We start from the raw sequence: 11,653 nt of genomic DNA on the forward strand, positions 1-11,653 counted from the left end.
TCTGGGCAGCTGTGATTTCTGAGCCTACTCCTTGGAGATGTATTTCTTATTCGCATTATTAAAAATAAAAAAAAAACAATGAAGGTCTCTGAGACACTAAGTTTATTACCAATGTCTCCTCCGCTGCTCGGTTAGACGAGCAAATAAATCACAGGTCTCTTCTCTGCAACATTTTGTAGCCTAAGCTTCTAAGCAGATCCAGGATACAAATGGTCGAGTTTGCAGAGCTGATTCAAGTTGAAGGAAAACAAACCCTGTTTGTGGAAAGTTGGCTCAGAAGAGCAACTTGTGCACTGGGGCTCCAAAACTCAAACACGTGCAGCGAGATGGGCCGCTCCCTCGAAGAGCAGTTCGCACCCTGCTGCAACACAGGGACCGTGGTGCTCGTGCAGGATCCTGCCTGCTGCACAGCTCATGCAAAACCTGCCCGTGAAACGTCCTCCTCAGCAGCCTTCCAGCGTTGCAGTGAGAAACGCAATCCGGTTTGTATCATCCGGAGGGCAACAGGAGTTTCTCAACTCCCCAAAACGATCGAGCAGCTCAAGACTGCAGAGATCAGGCTGGACCGCTGCTCTCCATCCAGAAGTCATGCCCAGCAGGAAAAGCAAAAGACAAGGAGCTAAAGGGTCTGTTCTGCATATTTCGAGTCTGCAGCTTGATAAGACAGCTATTTCTCCCAGACAGGGGAACGACAGCAGGCCAGATAAATATATGGAACAAAGCCACACAGCGAAAAGCCAGAATCAAGATCAAAAAGACAGCACGAACGACTAAGGAAGAAAGAAAGATGATAACAGTAGTGGGCAATTGTTAGGTTCAGGTTGTGGCTCCTCTGGGCTGCTCGTGGCTTGTCTACATGATGAATATCTCAACCGGTGTAAAGCCTTGGAGCAGTTTTGAAGCTCTGATGGGATCCAGAGCAAACTGGAACTAGAACCAGCTCCACCTTCTTCGGGTGCTGCTCACACGCACCAGCTTTTGTAGTGATCTTACAAGCTGATCGCTTCCCTGGAACGTCTCCACCAAGAAGAAAGCCCACCTCCTGGCAATGCTGCCAGCAGCCAAGGTTGCTCCTCTCCCCGGGCAGTCCCTTTCCCTGATGACACTATCCAAGATCTGGCACCACACTACAGCAACGTCAGGAGATAACCAAGTTGGAGGCAACATAACCCACTCATCTGTACACAAGTAATGTTTGTTGTTTTTTGCTTTTTTTTTTTTTTTTAATTTAGCTAGTAACCCATTAGATTCTTTGTGTGCAGATGGCCAAAGATCCAACCACTGCTCATGCAAGCTTACATTTAACCCCCAGGAGCAAGGCTTCCCAGCTTGCCTTTCCAAACCAGTTTTTATCTAACCTGGGATTGCAGACACTTGGTTTTCTAATCATACGATCTTACAAATGTCATTAGTGAAGTGAGAGGTTTTCACTTGCTGCAGGGCGTTTTCAAACACCAATGCTTTCCTTTTCACCACAAAAACTGGATTTCCCAAATCCTGGGGCCCTACGACTGCCTAAACTCAAACTTCTTGTGGGAGTCAGTACAAAGGATTGCTTCCTTTGCCACCTCAAGGCACTGCCACCAAGTACATGCATGGACGGATGGGATGAGTGGTCTGAAGTACTCCCAGCTGCTTTTAAACAGCTGCAGAACTGGTTTAATCTACAGAAGCAAACAAGCAGAAATCCAAATAAAACCAACAATCAGCCCCAAGCTGCTGCAGGGCTTTGTTTTTTATTTTTGCTTGTTTAAACATACTCTCTGCTGAGGGCTGAAGACAGCAGCATTGCTTTGTTCTTTAAAAAAGTACAAGTCCTGGTTCATCATCCATCTGACTCCCAAGAGTTACCCTGAAGGTCTGCTGAATAATGCTTTAAAGTACCCGAAAAGCAAGATCTGCCCACGCTTGATCCATCAGCTGAAGATAGCTCTAAAGCTTCACAAGATGTGCCCTCAGACACAGAGGAGGGAGCTCTGCAGTTTCAGCGCTACTCTTGCACAGCCCAGGACTTGGGAAGAAATCTCAGGAGCCAGAAGCTCTGAAGGCAACAGCCGGACGAGTGAGGGTGCGAGGAGCGCCCTCCTCTAGTGCGAAAAGTGGCACTCACGACATTTCATGCCATAAACCCCAACACAAAATAAAACCTGACGCCGCACAATACCTCCCAGAGTACCGTAGAATTTTGTAACGCAGCACACAGGAAAGCATTTCGCTCCCCAGGCAGCTTCTCAATTTCCTGCCTTGCCTGCAACATTTTGCTGAGAGTCACAGTTAAAGGAGGTGCTGTAAGACCTTCAGCATTAACTTTCTCTTCAGACGATGCCAGCGGAGCAGTGCTGTGAATCAGTCCGTCACGGGCCAAACCTGATCCTAGGCTCAAAAAAAAATAAACAAAAATATCAAGGGACAAAGTCCTGGGAACTTGTGAACCCTCTAATAAAGCTTCACACTGGGCACAACTTCCTCCTGCAGTTTTAACAGCAAAACACCCAGGCTGAGATGCTGTGCGGTGCCCGTTCATACAGCTCTCCAGGTTTAACATTCATACAGCTCTCCAGGTTTAACATTCATACAGCTCTCCAGGTTTCACTGTGTCACACCCAGGAGGACGTTGGAAGCTTCTGGGAAGCAGCTGTTTGGGACTTGTGTTTCTGTCATATTTGCATTTTATCTACCTCCGTAAGGGACTTGACTCAGCTGCCTTGCAACATTTACAATAACTCAGCTCACCAGAAATGAAATAGAAACACAAACCTTCACTCACCAGGCTCTTGCTGGGCACCAATGATCAAAACTTGCCATCTCTGGGCCAACTCCTATTCGGATATATTCTAGAAGCTCTCCACAGTCTTGACCATTTATACTGTGGTTTGATGGTGAACGAGTTTGTTTTCCAAACACAGATAACAACACAGCCTACCAAAGAATGTGATTCTATTTTATTTTTTTCCACAGGGAAAAACGATGTCACGAGCTGGAAGGAAGGGATGCCATTGGCACACTGGAGGGAAGGGATGCCATCCTGAGGGACCTGGGCAGGCTCGAGAGGTGGGCCCCTGAGAGCCTCATGAGGTTCAGCAAGGCCAAGCGCAAGGTTCTGCGTGTGGGTCAGGGGCAGTCCCGAGCACAGACACAGGCTGGGCAGAGAATGGATTGAGCAGCCCTGAGGAGAAGGACGTGGGGGTGTTGGTGGACGAGAAGCTTGACATGAGCCAGCAATGTGTGCTTGCAGCACAGAAAGCCAACCGTATCCTGGGCTGCATCAAAAGCAGCGTGGCCAGCAGGGCAAGGGAGGGGATTGTCCCCCTCTGCTCTGCTCTTGTGAGACCCCACCTGGAGCCCTGCGTTCAGCTCTGGGGCCCCCAGCACAAGAAGGACAGGGACATATTAGAACGAGTCCAGACGAGGGTCACCAAGATGATCAAGGGGCTGGAGCAGCTCTGCTATGAGGACAGGCTGAGGGAGTTGGGGTTGTTCAGCCTGGAGAAGAGAAGGCTCCAGGGAGACCTTAGAGCAGCCTGCCAGTACCTAAAGGGGCTGCAGGAAAGCTGGGGAGGGACTCTTTGTCAGGGGGTGTAGCGATAGGATAAGGGGTAATGGCTTTAAACTAAGATAGGGTAGGTTCAGATTAGATATTAGGAAGGAATTCTTTACTCTGCGGGTGGTGAGGCACTGGCAGAGGCTGCCCAGAGAAGCTGTGGATGCCCCATCCCTGGAGGTGTTCAAGGCCCGGCTGGATGGGGCTTTGAGCAACATGGGCTGGTGGGAGGCGTCCCTGCCCATGGCGGGGGGGTAGAACTAGATGGTCTTTAAGGCCCCTTCCAACCCAAACCATTCTGTGATTCTGTGAGCTGATTTCTATTCCCTTCTGGTAAAAAAAAAAAAAGATTACCTGCACATTAGTACCAAGCGTAGCAAACACGGGCAGGTTAGTGACCGGCAGTGATGAAACCCACACTGCGAGTATCCTGTGGTACTCCCTGGGCTCCCTCTGAGGTGGACCCTCATTTTCATGTAAGTCTGTAGGGTCTCCTGTAACACGGCAGGGCTCCTGCTAGCCCAGAGACTGGGGTATGCATCGTGTCTTTCACCTTCTGATTCATTAACCAAACTATTTCAGCAGAGCGTTGCCTAATATACGTTATATTAGGCAATAATGTATGTTACTCAGTATTCAAAACAAAGCAAAAGATTCAAGCTTAGACGCTGGAAAATAATCAGTATAAAAATGAGAAGCCTAAAGGATGACTTTTTTTCGTGCTACAATCTGTACTTTGGAAAGATCAGGCCATGCCTAACAGCTGGAGTGCCAAAACGAACAAAGTTATCTCCGATCTTCTGAGACTTGTTATCTGCCCCAAGACCGTATGAAAGGAAAGTTTACTGCTCTTTAATTACCAACATCTGGAAAAATGAATTGCAACATTCAGAGAAAATTCGTTGCAGAGGGTATCTCCAACCAAAAATCATCCATTTTAATAGCAAGTTTCATAAGGAAACAATCGAAAACAAGCTGGGACATGAGAAACACCTGCTCCTCCTCTGAGTATTCAAAGGCCATCAGTTTTTAAGAGGTGAACAGCAGCATGATTCACTACATAATGCAACTGTACAGACTCTATTCCCACCTCCCCCTGCATCTTATTATTCCCTTTCTGTAGGGAAAGAAAGATGCTTTAGAATGGCTTGAAAGTTTTATTTAAATCACAAACCAGGATGAAAAACACATGGGTTATCATGCCCACAAAGCAATGCTTGCAGAAGCGTTACTTTTCAGTGGGGAAAACAAACCCCGGCTACCTGCCAGCACATCCCTGCTCCTGCCGAGCAGTGCTGCCTGTGAAGGCACCGGAGCTAGGTGGCCTCTCATTTCCCTTTGCACCTTGGACTTCTACCAAAATAACAGCAGTAACAATGCATGAATGCTCCTGCTTCCTATCCCGAGAGCTTCAGAGAGCTCCCCGTTAAAGAGAGGCAGCATCTGCAGCAACGCCAAAGCTCAATGGCTCCCCTGTCCCGGGCAGTCACCTCCCAGGCAGTTTCAATTTTACTCAGAACAAATGGATTTTCCAGCTCTGGGCAATATACCAGAAAAAAAAGAAAAAAAAAAAAGAAAAAAAACGCTTTACTGTAGCAGTAACGCATGCACCAGATCAACACGGAAGCGCCCACACAATGTTGGGTCGGTCAATCATTACTCAGAAGGATGCAAAACATTATTTTGGGACTGGGAATCCTGTGCCAGAACTTGCGTTCGCCTCAGCGTCCTCCTTCTTGGTTTATAAAGCACCATTTACACTGTTTTACAATTAATAATGCTTTGCCTGGAGACAAACTGGAGCTGGCAGAAGCCGCCTGCCAGCACGCAGCAGCCCTGCTCAGGAGAGATCGCGCCAACTGCTCACACCAGCATGCAGCCACCGCTCGAAACCAGGCAGCACGCTGATCTGCGAGCAGATATCTGATCCGGAATTTAACTTGCCTATTTATATTTTTCGACCTTGCTATTTCACTGTGCAAATCTCTTTAGCACGCTCAGTCTTCAAAGAGCTTTCCAGCAAAGACAGCACCCAGCCCTCCACACCTGAAGAGCCCCAGAGCAGGCACCAGCCGTGAGCATCCTCTGTCCCCATGGCCACCCAAGGAGGAGTAGCTGCTCTGTGCTGACTTCACCAGCGTCTCCCTTTCGCCTGCTCCTTCCTGCTACACCTTCCCTCCTCAATTCTGAAGGGAAACTTCACTGTTGATACCAGTGCTGCAAAATCCCAGTCTCTCTCCCCCCCACTTAAGTCTGCAATATTTTGCTTAGGTTGCATTTCTGGTTCTTCTGGAGACACAGGCCTTGACCGATTTGTCTGCAGGGAAGTACAAAAAAATTTGGAGGAAATAAAAGTTGAGAACAGTCCAGAACTTCAGTTTACCTTGCAAACTGCTGACAGCACCTTCCCCTCCCACCCCTCTCAAAGCTTTTGGTTGAAACAGGGCTAAAGACACCAAAGCTTCAAACAAAACCATAGGTGTTAAAGCGAGACTGCAAGAGCTTGTTTCATTCCCCTCTTGAGCGGAAGTGCTTTAGAAAGCAGGTTTCGTTTGTTTGTACTTGACACTTCGACCACGGCAGCATTGCTCCTTGCTCCTCTGAAAAAACACCCTCTTTTGGGGAACAGCAGGAAAACGTTTCCTTCAGTCTATCACTGACTTCACGACAGCTGATTAACATCGCAAGAGCCTTTCCAGTGCCTGTCCTTGAGGTTAACCACACTTAATCACCCCATGTTTGATAAGAAACTGGGAAGTTGAGAAATTGAAAATTGAAGTTGAGAGTTGAAAATCTGGAAGGAAAGACGTAGAGATGCCTATTCTGACTGCAGGTGGGGACAAATCACAGGTCGCTGCTCACCCCAGAGAGGCCCAGGCCAGCGCTGCGCTCGCACGGCCAAGAGGCAGGGCAGGCTCTGGGGGCAGCGCAGTCGACCGCGGGCTGCTTGCTTGCAAGAGGACACGAATGGCTCAGTGCCTGCCCCGAGATCCTTCATCAGTCCTTGCCTTCAGGATTTTGCCACCGGCGCGCAGAGCTCTCGTAACACGTACCAGTTACTTGAACGGAGCTGGCCCACCACGGAGAGCGGCCGAGGGGCTCTTGTTGGCATTTGTAGCGCTGCCGTGCCAGAGACGAGCCGCTCTAACGACGGCAAGCACAGCACGAGCATGACGCAGCCAGCGGGACCACGTCCTCCCCGGGGAGCGGTGCTGCCGCTGTCACGGCCAGCACAGAGCAGGGAGAGATGGAGCCGGGGCTTGGGCCGGCGGAGAGCGCGCTGCTGGCCCAGCACAGGGCAACCCTGCGGGTCGGCACCAAGGAAAGACGCTTGACACAAACCACATAGGAGCTGCCTGGCCAGCCCTCGCATCAATCCTGTGCCACGCTCAGCTCTGCCTGTGACCCCCTTGATTTCTCACCTGGCTCCTCTCTCACCTCCCAGGGACCGCGTGGCTCTTCCTTACTAACCTGGAAGCAGTGAGCGTGTTTTCGGGGGGACAAACGCAGGTACATGGAGATCCCTTCTCGCTCGTGGGGAGAGTCTGAGCTAAGAGCACCCAAGCACAAGTTACCTAGAGCAAATAAAACTGGGGGGTGGAAAAAACACACCAGTTACAAACTCGACTCCAAGAGGAAAATGAGCGAACAGTTTATAAAACGGAAACTCTGAAATCTCCAAATATTCAAAACTGAGTCAAAGTCAAGTAGGGGAAAAACAAACTCATCCTGTAGTTTATAGTTCAGGATGCCTGATTCCTCCCTTCGTCTTCTAAGGAAAGGTTCTGCGTTTTTTAGAGCAAGAAGCTAAGATATTTTAAACAATAGAGAAAAAAGCCCCTAAATTTACATTATACTTTGTATCTCAGCTTGCAGAACTACTACAGGCAGTCACACAGTGAGGACTTGCAGCAGTCCCTCAGGGCTAACAGGCTCTCAGAGCCCATATCCAGCCTCTACTTCCCCAGTTCCCAGATCGTGCTGGAAGCATTTGGGGTTGATTTTGGCCATGCTGTCTGAAGGAATCTCTGCAACTTCCTCCCGGGGAAACATCGTGTCCTCCACTTGCTTGATCCAGGCCAGCATCAATAACCTAGAATGAGAAAGCCCCTCTTCTAGCATCCATTAAGGCAAGAACTCTGTCAGAAGCTGTTTACGATTAGTACATTTATAACACTGCTCCTCTGCTCGGTCTCCTTGGTGTCCAGCATGGGGTGACCTCAGTCTGCAGCCTCAGTGCAATTCCACAGAAAAAAAAAAAACCGCGAACACAGCCAAGCACAACAGAAACAAGAAACCATCAGTTCTATTGCTTTTTTTTTGTTTCCACTTATTTCTTCAATAACGCCAGTGGTGTTGATTAGAGAGCCCCACAGACATCCCAGATTTCACAGCTGGTACTCAACATCCACGGTACACACGCGAAGCACAGGCTTCCTGTGCCACCCGGCCCACTGGAAGGCTGGCCTGTAACGCTCCAGCCCACGCCTGGGGGAAGTTGGACCTGACATCCTCAGTTTGGGTTATTTAATTCACTGCTGCGGTGCATGTGACAAAGGGATTTTCCAGTCCCAGCTCCTCTCCTTCCAATCCTCTCTTTCTGAAGGGCTCCTCACCATCAGGGTTTCAAGTGCACCTGGGAAACCAGGGCTTTTCTAGTCCTCCACTCTCCCCCTGCAGCTGTCTCCGTAATCCTTTGGAGATGCAAAAAATGTATTCAGACACTTAAGCTTTGGAAAAACAAGGCTAACATCCAGCTGTTAGATGGATTACTCCATGCATGTGCAAGCTTGACAGCCACGCAGGGTTGTACGTCCCTGTGAGCAGGGTGAAGGGGACTGGCCACGGCCATCGGAGCTGACCTACCACAGCGGCATCACAAGGACTCTTGGCAAGAGTCTGGAAAAGGTCTGGAAGACGGAGAAAGTGCTGGAAACCACATCCGAAGGGAAAGGTACACAGAAACGCTTGGTGGAAGAAGAGAGGAGCAGAAGAATTAGAGCCCTAAAGAAAATAAGGGCTGGCCAGCACCGCTGACCCGCGACACCCCACCTGCCTCCTCGCACAGCCTCAGCCCCGCGCGGCCTCCTCCGAGACGGCAAGGTGCGAAACAGCCCGAGCTCTCCTCAGGGGCGGCAGCACCGTCCAGCCCAGGGCCGTCACCCCGCGTTTAGGGGCGTGACGTTTCCACGGGTTGCCCAGATAAAAGCAGCCTCAGCCAAAGACGGCTGCGTGGCTTTTTCGGTTTTTCGCGCGGGTCTCCCCAGCAGACAGAGAACGTGCTCGGCTGACGGGAGCAAAGGTTTTGAGGCCGCTGAGAGCACCTCCAATGTCACGGCCATCTTCCTCCGCGCGAGCCACCGGCTCGCCCCTCGGACGCATCCCATGAACCAGCAGTTTTGGCCTCCGTCGCCAGCGGTTGAGACGCCAAGGAAAAAAAAAAAAAAAAAAAAAAAAAAAAAGAAACGGTTGAAACGAGACGGCGAAACTTCGGGGCTCCAGCTCCAGGGGAGTCGGCGACAAACTCCAGCCTCACGCCGCCGGGGGAGAAGCCCGGGCCCTGCGGCACGGCCGCAGCGAGCCCCGCAGCTCCGCCGGGCCTCCGAGCTCGGCCCGCGGGGAGGCCTCTGCCGGGAGCTCCCCGGGGCCGCGCAGGCCCCGCCGGGCTCGGGAGCTCAAAGCGGTTCCGGAACGAGAACCGGGGGAGGAGGAAACCCGGCCCCAGGGCCCCATTTCGAGCCCCCCCCGCTCCGCGACAGCCCCTCGCGACCCCGGGACCGGCCCCCGACGGCGCCCGGCGCGGCCCCGCGGGTGCGGGACCCCCCGGGCCGGGCTCGCCCGGAGCCTCCGCCCCCCCGGTGCGGGGCTCAGCGCCGGGCCCGGAGCCAGCCCCGAACCCGGTGCGGCCTCCTCGGCCCGGGAGCGGCCCGCAGCCACCGGCGAGGCCGCCCCGAGGCCGCCCGCAGCCCCCGGCCGCCCCCCACCCCCCGCCCCGTACCTGCGGTCCCGGCGCCCGCGGCCCCTCAGCGCGGCGCGCGCCGCCCCATCGCCGGCTCCTGCGGCCGCCGGGCCCCGCCCACCCGGGCCCCGCCCTCACGGCAGGCGGCGGCACCGCCCGCCCCCCCCCCCCCCCGGCCGCCAATCCCCGCGCCGCTCCGCGCCGACGCCGGCTCCCCGCCCGCACCAATGGGCCGCGCGGAGCGGGGGCCGGCGGCGCGACGCGACCACGCTGGCAACAGGCGGCGGCCAATAGCGGCGCGGCTCAGGGGGGCGGGGCCACGCCCCCGCCGGCCGAGGGCGCGCGTGGCACCGCCCCGCGGGCTAACCCCGCCCAAGGCGCCTCGCCACGCCCTCAGGGGGCGGGGCCACACCCTAGGGGGCGGGGCCGTTGGGCGAGGCCACGCCCCCCCCCGCTCGGGCTCCGAGCGAGCCCCGGGCAGGCGGGGCACGGCCCCGGCCCCCCGCGGCCCCGGCCCCGACCCCCCCCCCGAGGCCGCAGCGCTGGAGCCAGGCGGGGCGGCTTCTCGCTCCCTTCTCGCTCCGTTGTTTTCCCGGCAGGGAAGCCTGGCTGAAGGGTGGCGCCTCTGGGAGAGCTCCTGGGAGGGCCCGGCCGCCCTTCGGCAGCTCAGCCTGCCCCAGGAACGCTCCCCCCCCCCCCCCCCCCCCCGAGGTCCCAGGGCCACCACCAGGGTTCGGTGCCCCAACGGCTTCGGGGGGCGGCGTGCTGCTGGCAGGGGGACACGGCAGCGTGCCCGAGCTCAGGAGCACCTGCCTCCCTTGTGCAGGGGAAGGTGGCTTTGCCAGGTCCGCGCTCCTTTTCCCGTTGGCACTGACAGCCCCGTGCCCGGTCCAGGCGGCCCCACCCCAATCCCCCAGCAGCCTGGGGAGCAGCGAAGGAGCTGGGAGCCAGCCCCTGCCCCAGGAGTGACCGCAGCTGACGGAACCCCAGAAGCAGCTGGGGCGGAAGAGACCTCCAAGATCACCGAGTCCAACCTCTGACCTAACCCTAACACCCCTCCACTAAACCGTATCACTGAGCTCTACATCTAAACATCTTTTAAAGACCTCCAGGGATGGCGACTCAACCACTTCCCTGGGCAGCCCATCCCAATGCCTAACGACCCTTTCGGTAAAGAAGTTTTTCCTAATATCCAACCTAAACCTCCCCGGCACAACTGTAGCCCGTTCCCCCTCATCCTGTCACCAGGCACGTGGGAGCAACCCCCACCTCGCTTCCAGTGCTCGCAAAGGCGATGGGAGTGCGCGTGTTTACACATACCCACACACACGTGCATCCCACACCTTGGATACACCAGTCCCCGACACGACAAACCACCAGTCCCTGACACAACAAACAGTCCTGCAGCAGGAGGCAGCAGTTGGAGACAGCCCTCACCTCCCGACATGTGCGGCACGGGTCCAAGATCCACACCTCCACAGCCCCTCCTGCAATCCGAGGGCTTTGGTCAATGCACAAAGTTGCGCAGGGTCTCTTCGGTACCCACACAATTTAACAGAACTTAACTTTTTGTTGGGGCTCTGAGACACAGTTTAGAACCTCCCATAAAGTCAAAGACCAAAGGAAATTTCTTTGAAGAGGCCCGGAAGCAGCCAACCTACTTCTCAACCTCTTACATCAGTCAGATCAACTCTATAAACTCCATGTCAAGAACAGGATTTGCAAAGTAAACACATGAACAAGTCACCCTGGACTAGAAGTCTTCTCAACTGCATGATTATTCGCACTATTCAACTCATTTATTAGAAGTTTTGTTCAACAATTGAGGAGCCCAGCTCCTCCCACAGCCACCTGCTCTTAAAGGAAAGATTTTCAGTATCTCAGCATTTCCTCTCCCTGATGCTGTGCTCACCCCTCTAAATATGGACTGCATGGTCTAGGACCACCAAAAAAAGTTTCCAGCTCCCACTTGCTGCAGTTTATCCCAAGAGGATGTTACTAAGTGCTCGAAAGTGCTTCCTGTACTGGGACACCCTTAGGACAGATTCCTGTGATGTCGAAAGAGGAATTCATACCATCATTCAACGGGATTAGGCTGCAAGCATGCAGCCCTTCGTCTTGAGTGTATCCTCTAAACAAAGCTGAGAAGTGGA

General features: G+C 53.7%; 1 protein-coding gene across 3 annotated transcripts in view; it reads right to left on the reverse strand.

Moving 5' to 3' along the window:
• Positions 1-9,626, reverse strand: part of MARCHF2 (membrane associated ring-CH-type finger 2) — a 38,303-nt gene extending 28,677 nt beyond the window's left edge. Inside the window, exons 1-2 of one of the 3 annotated variants that reach the window (XM_040537900.1) lie at positions 8,408-8,603; positions 7,013-8,235 (exon numbers count right to left, since the gene is read on the reverse strand). In XM_040537900.1, coding sequence (XP_040393834.1) covers positions 7,013-7,057 — 45 coding nt within the window. In that variant the 5' untranslated portion in view covers positions 7,058-8,235; positions 8,408-8,603. Of the gene's footprint in view, positions 1-7,012; positions 8,604-9,539 lie in introns of those variants that run through there. The other 2 variants (XM_040537901.1, XM_040537899.1) reach the window with 2 other exon arrangements.
• Between the last annotated feature and the right edge of the window lie 2,027 nt (positions 9,627-11,653).

Source organism: Cygnus olor, chromosome 26 (assembly GCF_009769625.2).
Source record: "Cygnus olor isolate bCygOlo1 chromosome 26, bCygOlo1.pri.v2, whole genome shotgun sequence".
Lineage (NCBI taxonomy): Eukaryota > Metazoa > Chordata > Aves > Anseriformes > Anatidae > Cygnus > Cygnus olor.